General features: G+C 45.5%; 1 protein-coding gene across 14 annotated transcripts in view; it reads right to left on the reverse strand.

Annotated features, from left to right (window-relative positions):
• CELF4 (CUGBP Elav-like family member 4) overlaps positions 1 to 8,035 on the reverse strand; it is a 713,118-nt gene extending 705,083 nt beyond the window's left edge. For 6 of the 14 annotated variants that reach the window (XR_008483560.1, XM_054283218.1, XM_054283229.1 and 3 more), the window contains exon 1: positions 7,405 to 8,034. Coding sequence is in view for 13 of the 14 variants with exons in the window: in XM_054283218.1 (XP_054139193.1) it covers positions 7,405 to 7,684 (280 nt within the window). In the remaining variant the exon portion in view is untranslated. Of the gene's footprint in view, positions 1 to 7,404 lie in introns of all 14 variants that reach the window. The other 8 variants (XM_054283228.1, XM_054283220.1, XM_054283221.1 and 5 more) reach the window with 3 other exon arrangements.
• Between the last annotated feature and the right edge of the window lie 2,426 nt (positions 8,036 to 10,461).

Below are 10,461 nucleotides of genomic sequence, written 5' to 3' on the forward strand. Positions count from 1 at the left end.
CAATGTCTATATCTATATGTCTTGCCATTCATTTACATGGAATAGATGGCCGTATATGATTTATTTTTAGCTACTACGTATGGTCAGGCACTTTATTTGAGAGGTTTAGAGCTCTCATCCATCTTTATTTTAAGGAGTGACAATAATAAGCCCGCTCTTCCTTCAAGGGGATGTCAGCTGGATATAATGAATGCACATTAAAAGCTGCATTCACCTGTAGGTGCATTCAGGCTGTGGCTCACCGTGACAAAAGCAAACAAATGCAATCTCTGTGGTGACATCCTGATTCCAGACCACGCCAAGAGATGCAGTGCAGATAAAGTGACTCAGTAGATCCTGAGATCCCCAAAATGCGATGATGGCTCGCTGGGAGGTAGGGGGAAAGAGAGACCCTTGTAATATATACCCCAGCTCAGTAAGTGGAGCAATGGTGGAAGAAAACCATAACTTTTACTCACCACGGTTTACATTTTTCCCTTTTTCTGCAGCAGATTTTAATGCATAAGGGTCAGTCCACCATGGCAAATGCTGGCAACAGTCATACAAGTGTCAGTGGAGCATTTAAGTGAGTGAGAAATATAGCAGAGATCAGGCTTTTGTCAGTTCCTTAGCTTTGTTTTAGTTTTAGTTTCACTTACTAAAAAGCTAAAGTTAAAGGGCTAAAGTTAAGTAAAGCTAAGTTAAGGGACAAGCCAGCAAGGACAGAAATTAGTAGCATTAGCTCCAAGTGTTGAGGTTTGTTATTTAAACCCAAAATCCAGAATTTTAAAGGGAATGTGGAACACTGCATAAGAGCAAACCTGCAGCAGGATTTCCAAACATGAAGCTGCCTAAGCGATGGCAGAAATCTCACTGTGCTCTGTCCAGCAAGCAGGTAAAGTCCTTTGCTCCTCAAGTAAAAGTGACGCAGGGATTAATAAAGCACCAGCTATTTGTTGAAGTGAGGATTCAACTTAACTTCCTTAGCACCCCACTTGCTTAGTGCAAACTCTTATGGGGCAGAAACCACACAGTGGTTGATGGACAGGTCATGTTGAGCTCTGCAGCCCCCTGCTTTTTTGGAATATTACTTTGAGGCTAGAGCCAACACCTGCATGGGTCTTTGGGCATCTGATGCTTTCTCTCTATTTTAAATGCAGGTAAGTGGTCCAACAGCCTAGATCATCTCCCCCACTTTTTCTCCCTTGGAACCATTACTGCCTGTCACATACAACCACCTCAGTTCACACTTGATTGACGGGAGGGACAGTAACAGCTCCTTTAGTGTCGTTATGGTCTGTCGGGTCAGTGCGGCTGGCTGGTGTGCGTGCACACAGGGTGTGCATGATAAAAAAAACACCCCGATGTCTTGCTGAAAAATGTGGCTGTGTACTTCCAGCTCTTAAGGCTGGAGGAGACCCTCCTTGACCACCCTTCTGTCCCTTGTTCTTGACCACCATGGACAGAGACTTCGCTGCCTGCCCTCCCTGACAGGTACAAACCGCTTTTCGGTTGAGCACAAGACACTTTCCGCAATCTCGCTCACTCTTTGCCCAGACAAAATTTCCAGGTGCTTTCTGGCAATCTCCTTCAAAAGACTATTCCATCAGCTGCCTGGCTTTTATTATGCTGTGCAATTTGAATTCTCTGCTGAAGAAAGCCCTGCTGGTGGCACTGGCCACTAGCAGATGCGGGATACAGGACCAGATGAACCATGCTTCTCATGCAAGGTGACAAGGATCCTCAATTTTTTCCCTCTACTTCAGTGTTGAAATTTCCAATTTTTATGGCTCGACATGGGAAAAAAAGACACAAAATTAACGAAGCTGCCCCCCATTCCTATTTTTTATTGCAGAAATTAGTGAGTTTCTGATTCAAACCTTAATTAAAACCTTGGTAGGGACAAATGAATACTGAGAAATTTGGTTGTTCCTAAATTTTTTTTTTAAGGACAAAAAGTACCTTTTTTTTATTCCATAAAATGCCTAAAGGCACCAGAATATGTAATTGTTGAGGGACAGAAGCAATTGTAATCTGTAAAAGTGTAAGAAGTGTAAGTCTAATCCGGAGAAATGTAAGAGAAGAAACAAAAGCTGTGGGCACACAAAGTTTAATTTCTTTCCTTTTTTTGCATTAATGTAACTTTTAAACAAATCCATCTTGTAAGGATGATTAGCTCATATGGTAGTGGGACTAGCTGAGGAAGAGCTTTCAGTGCAAAACTTGACAGGCAAGCAAGAGATCCCAGAAAATTAGAGTTTGTATTGGAAATGCTGACACAACCGTAAAAACAGCATCATAACTGGCTGCAGCTGCTTTTAGAAACCAGAATCCATGTCCAGACCCCTGGAAAAAAAAGAGTTAATGTGTACTCTTATAATTTATGGAGCAATCTGGGCTATCTGTTTGACATTATCAAAACACATAGATGCTCATATATACAGGAGATTTTAATGAACAGGGTGTTGCTTTTTTCCTCTCTTCCATCAAACTATCAAATTGCATTATGATTGTTTTAAGGGGTTGTTCTTTAGACCTAAGACTTGAAGTCTGTTTTGTTCCAGTTTATTTGTGCTTTACCTCCCTCCCTTGTTTGGTTTACTACCATACTAAATGCTGTATGTGTTGCTTTCAGACAGGCAAGTCTTATGTTTCAATTATGGAGGAGTTTATTCAGCACCTGTATTGCGTTGCGCTTCTTTTCAACTAAATTTCCATTTCCCAAAGGCTGTACACACAAATGTGTACACATCTTTTTTTCTGTATGTATACACACACAAATCTATACATTTCTGCATATAAACATACACATCATCTTAACTGAATGCTCATTTTCATTGCGCGTTTGAATTTTTGACATATCCAAAACCTTCATAAACATCCTTAAACTTAACAAGGTTTTAATTTTTCTATCATCTATCTTTGTAATCCAATAGAATAGAATATAATGAACTGAAGCCTTGTTTTTCTACTCCAGAGGTGTCTTAAATTTCAAAATTATTTATACTTTTAAGATGGTAAAGCTGTAAAAGAACTAAACTATTCTCTTCATACTGCATTTTTCTATCTGCATTGAATGCTTACAGAGTGAGGTTTGGGTCAGGTAGGAAAAACACCCCAACCACGGGACTGCAGCAGTGGATTTCAAGAAAGTTTTGGGGGGTCTGTGCTTGTCTCACCCCTAAATAAGGGTTGAAAGAGTGCTGTTGGTCTCAAGTCTATGCAAGACTCCTGCTTTTCCAGGGCACGCTATCTCTGCACTTTAAGTGCATTCACCCGCATGTGTTTCAGTAAATCTCAGTTAAGTGTGGAATGCTGATTTCTTCCGACTTCCTAAATAGAATACTATGGAGACCTGTGTGTTTTAAATTAAAACATTTCCCAGGCCTTGAGTACAAGCAAGCTTCAGTAAAAAAGACTGTTTAAACCTTTGGGGACAGTCCTATATTTAGATAACATTAATTCATAAATATTATACTAAATACCACTTAAATTGGCCTTAAATGACTTCAAAGATAATGCATTATAATATGGCTGTCCTGAGAGCACTAACCTTTATATCTCCCAGTAACTCAGCCTTTAAGCATACTCCACAGCTAGATAAGATGGGGGGAAGTTATGAATGACTGTCTTGCTAAATTGTTAAAGTGTGATTAGTTAACTCAGTGCATGTGTGTGCGTGTATGTGTGAGAGCGTGGGTGGGTCAGCTCAGCCCCGGTAGATTTCTACCCGTAGGTCTCAGCACACAGCCTCTTCCCAACCCTTCAGCAAAGTACCAGAGCAGGAGCCTGTTCCTGCCCCGTGTGGAGAGAAGCAAGGATGGGGGAAATATGCAGCAGCTACGCTCAAGCTTATTTTCTTGGGGATCTGGCAAGCCTTTCCCACCTTCCCCCACATGCTGCTTCCCCCGTACCCTTCCTCTCTTTGTGTATCTGCAAGAGAATCATAATTCCCTGCCTCTTTCCTGGTGTCTGTACTGGTATCAACCAGAGCTGCTGGTGAGAGAACCTGGGACTTCACTCTCCTTTTGTGATAGTTTTTCTTGGAGGAGGACATAGTAATGTACTTTAGGTTCTTAATTTTCAATTTCCTCCTGCCATACAGGGGCACCGTAATAGGATATCTTCATAATATTTTCAAGAATACACATCCTTTGATCTCGTTTCAATGGATTTACACCTGAAATTACTCCGGTTGCTGTTTTTTTACTTTGAGCTAATTCCTCTCTCTTCCCTCCTCCCAGAACAGTCCCACCTTCTCCCCCTCTACACCCAAGGTTTGCTCTCTGCACACTTAAATAAACTACAGCCTACTATTAACACTTCAGGGTGTACCACTGCCACAGCCTCATCCCCTGAATTAGGAATGAAATCAACTGAGAGTGATGGATCAATTAATGTATAAGCATTATGCATCTCTTATGGAAAGCATCTTAGGGTTTTGTATTGCCAACCTACCCCTGTGAGCCAAGTTGGACTATCTTTATGCAATTCTTCACCTACGCCTGCAAAGCAAAGCCAAAATAAGGACATCTGAGTGAATACAATGCTTCACATGACTGCATTTAGAGAAGGGAAGAGAGAAAAAATAGATTAGAAATGAAATAAAATGAATAAAATAATAATAAAAAAAGCCAAACACAACCCTCATCCTTCAAAGCCCCATCACGCTTTTTGACTTAATAGTAATTAATCACTACTGGCAAGAAAGTAATTTTTTTCCAGGTAGCCAGAGGCACATTTTTATCAGGATTAGCTAATAAATCAGCGGCATCGCTAGAAAGGAGTTCAAACTCTTCTCGGATGTACTAAATAAAACCGATCTCTGAAATGCTGGCAACTCGGTGTCTATTGAAGCTTCACTCAAACCTTAGCCCGCAAAATAACAATCATCATCATAAATTTTCTTTCCTAAGTCCAAAACTTATAGTATGTTAAAAATGAGTGCTTGTTTTGAGATGAACTCATGCAGTTTGGTTTGATGAGGTGACAAGATTCCCCACCTGGCTTTTTTCCTAGGTTGCAGCTTTAGAACAGAAATGAAATGAAGGGAAATGAAGTTAGTATCTTGCTTAATTCAGGGATATGTGTTAAACACATCCAAGCAAGATAAATGATCCCTCTCTCTCTCCTTTCTCTCTCTCTCTCTCTCTCTCCTTCTCTCTCTCTCTCTCTCTCTCTCTCCCCCTTCCTGAGTTTGTCTCTGTGAATACAGGCATACAGTAAAAGCAAAACTGAACTGAAAGAGGGAGAACTCAAATCTATGAAATAGAAATTGAAGTTGGTGCACAGAATGATTAATTTCAGGTTTAAGATAAAACATAGCAAAAGAATAAAATCTCATCAACAAATCACAGTAATCTCCCACAACCAAAAATAAATATTTTATTGAAGTGTTAGCTCAAAGATTTCCTCTACACTATGTTGAGTGATTCTCTTCAGTGTAGCTTTTACTGCTGTTATTTTTATTTTATAGAAACCTTAGATAATTTTTGCAAACACATGCACACACACACGAGCTCAGTGTCTACTCTCACTATTAGATGAAATCTCTCAGGACCTTTCCTTCCCTGCACTTCTTACTATTATTTTTATTGCTATTATTAATAATTATTATAGTAGCACGGGTGTCATGTTTGAATAATGCCAATCGGACCTTGATGTGGCTTCTAGGAAGACAGTCTGAAAAGAAAGCAAGGTTCGAAAGAGCTACACTGATCATTTTAAAAATGAGAAGGGTGGTTGAAGCGACCGGCAAGTAAGGATGGGAGAAATATCCTGTAACTTAGACTGAGTCTCTAGTCCCCGAGCCCTGGACATTTTCTCCAGCCTGTGTAAAGCTGGTACTTTGCACTGTCAGGGTATATTTTCATTCGCGTTTCCTGAGAGTGGAAGCAAGGAAGGGAGTGAGTGGGAAGGGGGAAGAGATGCTTGGTGAACATGCCATTAAGTTCAAGATTTACAACTCGCCAAGGCATCTGGAAAGCTGGGAAGCCAGTAATGCCATTACTGCTGACTGAGTCTGCCAAGCTGGACTAGACACTAGTACTGAAGCTGTCCTGTAAAAGGTACAACTTCCACTCTCCCCGTGGCCCCGTGCAAAACGCTTTCTCCTCCTGCACTAAATCTGGAGTCACACCCCAATTACTTCTGACCCGGTCTTTTTCTTTTCCCTTTTCTTTTTAAAAAATAAATAAAATATAAACACACATACACATACACGTACACATACACACAGAATATGAGTTAATAAGGTGGCTTATATCACTTCTGCCTTTCTCCTATTTCTAAGAGGAACTGCCATGCAAATTACCTTCAACTTCCTCCCTGCGAGTCCTACTTTCCTACCCGAGGATCTGAGCATCTCTCCCCCACTACACACACCCTCCCCCACCCCCAAAACAGAGCACCATCTAATCTGACAGGCACCTCCGGAGAGCCTAAGCTGAGCAGGGAAATGAGCGGGCAGAGATGGAGCAAGTGAGGCATCGTGTGAGGAGTACATCTCCACTACCTTTAGAGAAAACCTAAAAAGTTCCCGGCATGGACTTCGGGCACATTAAAGTAGTGCTTGGAATATGCCTGGTCAGAGACTTCTTCCCTCTGGAACTAAGCTGCCACCTGTCCTTTCTGTCTTGCCTTCTCCCACACGAGCACACATGCCGTGATTTTGTGCACACACCCCTGCCCCGCTTGAGACGGGCTTCTTTATTGTTGTTTATATCCCTGTTCCCGTGTTGAATAGAACCAAACTGAAACAGTCTCCCCCGGAGCAACTCACTCTCCTCCACTTCTTGCTTTGTAGAAGACTACAAATAATAAGTGTGACAGCAGTAAAAATAAAAAAACTACCAAAAATTTGAGGGGAAAAAAAGAAAAAAAAAAAAAGAAGAAGAAAGAAAGAAAGAAAGAAAGAAAGAAAGAAAAGAAAAAGCCGCCGGTGCCAGATACGGAACAGTTGTAAAATCGGGGGTTGCCAGCAAACCCAGGGACAGACAGACGGACACACACACCCCTGGGCTGACGGAGAGCGGCTCCCGAAGGTAAACACAGAGCAGCCGCTCCGGCTTCAGCACCGCGGACAGCTGCCGCCGGCCCCGCGCCCGCGCCGCCGCTCGCCCGGCGCTCCCCGGGAGCTGCCTCTCACCCCAAAAAAAGCGGGGAAAGAAATAAAAAATGCTAACAAACGAGCCGAACGGAGCTGACTCCCTGCCCTGACTCTCGCTCTTCTCTTCCCAGGATGGGTCTATTATTTCTTTCCCTGCCCCCCCAGCCTGCCGCCTCCGCCCCCGGGCCAACCAAAAATGAAATAAAATGAAATGAAATCGAAAGGAAAGAGAGAGGGAGAAAGAGAGAGACGGGGAGAGAGAGGGAGCCTGCCTTTCTCTCCCGATCTCTCCCGGGAAAGTTCAGGAGGTAACTCACCTTTGTGCATGCCAGTGAACCTGTCCTTCAGCACCGTCAGTTCATAGATCTTCCCGAACTCCTCGAAGAGCGGTTTGAGGTCTTTCTCGTCCAGGTTACGGGGGATCTGCCCAATAAAGAGCTTAATGGCATCGTGGTCCTTCATTGGGATGGTGGATGGGTTTCCGGGACTATGGTTTAATCCGTTCATATGCCCGTTGGTGCTGGGGTTGCTGTGATTGCTACTCAGGCTGGTATTGTCTGGTTGTCCGTTTGCTAACGTGGCCATCTTTATATACATAGAGAAAATCTTCTTTCCTTTTTTTCCCCCTCTTCTTTTCTCTCTCCCTCCCTCTCTCTCCCTCTCTCTCTCCCTCTCTCTCGCTCTCTCGCTCCCTCTCCCTCTTTCACACACACACACACACACACTCACACACACACACACTCCTCCCTCTCTGTCTCTCTCTCTCTCTCTCTCTCTCTCTCTCTCTCTCTCTCTCTCTCTCTGGGTCTGATCTGATTTTTTTTTTACATTGAAGATCTGTGTCCTTTCCGTTTAAACAGGCTGGATCGGTTCAAATTCCCAGCCAGACTAGGGGGTGGGGTGTGAGTGTGTGGATGTGTGTGTGTACGGGGAAGGGAGGCTAGGGGTGGGGGATTGCTTTTGCCTCTACTCTGGCTAAACCCCCTCCTCCCATCCAACCACCCCCCTGTCTGTCTGCCCGGCAGAGGCTCAATGGTATCTTCCAACACAGCCCCTGGCTATAAATAGCACTAGGCGCATGGCTCTTTGAGAGACAGTCAATTTCTATTGTGCCAAGTGAGCAAAGGGGAACGGTTGCGTTTTTAGGACCAATGATGATGATTTTTTTTTTTCCTTTTCCTTTGCAAGCCCTCCGATCAATCGCTGTCGTTATAATTTCAGTGATCATCGGGAAATCTGCCTTTTATTTGAAAGGGGAAAAAAACCCCAAACCCAAGGTGTTCTGACTTCTTTCTGTTATGATGATGCCTCTTACTTATTATTTACTCTTATTCTAATTTCGCAAATGATAATAAAAAGCAGTTCAGATACGGATGAACCCCCCGGCTCAGAGGTTGCTTTTGCTGTTGTTGTTGTGATTGTGATGTTACAAGCTCTCTTTACTATATCTGTTCATGTTGCATCTAAAAAAAAATGCATGCTCTTTAAGCTCTCTCTTTTATTTTTAAATATAAATTATGTTACTGATGATGACATCAAACTAGAAAAGCACAAACTATATTATTGTAGTGCTTTGAAGAGAGTAAAAAATATCGAAATGAGTGTTGTTAATTTTCGTGCTGCCGATATTTATGTCATGTACAGTCGGTGCGGGCGTTATCTCCTATACGGGCTCTGTGTGTGTATGTGTGTATGTGCGTGTGTATATTGGAAAGGGATTGATTAAGTAAGGTTTTCTTGCCCGACTTTCAAGCCATCAGGATATTTTGTCTGTCTCTGATGGAAACATAAATCGTATTTTGTAGTCATCAGTGATCGGGAGTTGCTTGTCCGAACAATGCTCTCTAGACAAAGTGTACTGTATGGTGGAGACGAAATCAGCTCTTCTTTCACAGCATCTGGGGGTGGGGAGGGCAGGGAGCCTCGGATTAAGGACACAACTCCCCCTTGTCCCCCAAATACCAACAACAGTAATCCGGACAGTAACGAACCACGGCTCTGCGTGCGCTCAGAGCGTTTTCCCCCCTTGTTCTTTTTTCCATCCGCTTTCCCTTTTCTCCGCTTCTCCCGCTCGCCGGTGCGAGCGGCGCGGGGATGGAGGAGCAGCAGCAGGCGAGCTCGGAGCAGCCTGCGAGTTACCTGGCCTGAACCCCCTGTGCCGTGCCGTGCCGTGTCGTGCCGGGCTGGCCCCGGGGGTGTCCGCAGCCCCCGCCGCCCCGGGCCCGGCCCGGCCATTGTTGGCGGCGCCGGCGGCAGCGCAGCCCCGCGGCGGGGGCGGCGAGGCCCCGGGGAGCTGGGCAGGGGGAGCGGGGCTGGCAGCGGGACCCCCCCCGGCCGCCCGTCCCCCGGGAGCGCAGGTGACACGTGTGGCTGCCGGCGGAAGGGGCAGCGGCGGGGGAAGGAGGTTTGTTGGTTTAAAATTTCAACCCTTCCTCTGCCTGCTTTACTGAGCGGGATTTATTTATTTTATTTATTTATTTATTTTTAATTTCGGTTTTAAAAACAAACAAACAAGCAAACAAACAAAAGAAAGGAGCGAGCTTTGCCGCCTTTCCACTTTATTTGGCTTTTGTTTTGATGACAGAGAAGGAAGGCAGTGTCCTGCCAACCCCCCCCCCACCCCACCGTCCTCCGTCCCCTCCGCCTCCCGTTAAAAACAAAACCAAAAACCTTTTAAAAAAAATAAAATCACCCCATTGCCGGTGGCTCGGCTATTCCAACTCCTCCTGCGCCTGAGAGCGCTCCCGTGTCCTGCCAGCAGAGGAGCGGGGGTGGATCGGGGGCGGCAGGACTGCGCCCCTCTCCAGGGCCAGCGCCGGTCCCTGCGAGGGGAGCGCTGCGGGCGGGGGCGGGACGGGAGCGGCCCCGAGGAGCCTCCCCTGCCACCCTCCGGGGGCCCGCACCTGGGGGCACAGCCGAGCGGAGCCCCCGGCAGCCTGCGCTGCCTTTTACGGCTCTTTCAATATCTTGGGGCGCTGACGGGCAGCAGCGGCTGTCAGCCGCCTGGTGCCGGGCTGGTGGCAGGCACCGCGCATTGTCTGCCGTCTGACCAGCCGTGCTGTGCGCCGGAGTCCAAGTCGGGGGGGCGAGGGGGCTGCTCTGCCCGTCTTCCCTTCCTGGGCAGGCTCCTGCAACCTTTAAAGGCTGCAAGCACGGAGATGTGACAGCCCAGGAGCGCGGGGAGGGTAAAACCCTCAGACAGCCCCGCTCCCAAATTCCCAGCCCCGTGACTCACCTGTTTTCAAATCCTGCCTTGTGCCTTGGAATGTGATAAAAGAATGTCAACAACAACAAAACCCACACGAAACAAAATCTTTCAGCCTTCCTTCCCCCCCTTCCCCCCCTCCTCACCCCTTAAAAATCCTAATATCCGC

Source organism: Melozone crissalis, unplaced genomic scaffold, assembly GCF_028551555.1.
Source record: "Melozone crissalis strain CALT ecotype California unplaced genomic scaffold, PUWL_Pcris_2 ptg000036l_1, whole genome shotgun sequence".
NCBI classification, from domain to species: Eukaryota; Metazoa; Chordata; class Aves; order Passeriformes; family Passerellidae; genus Melozone; species Melozone crissalis.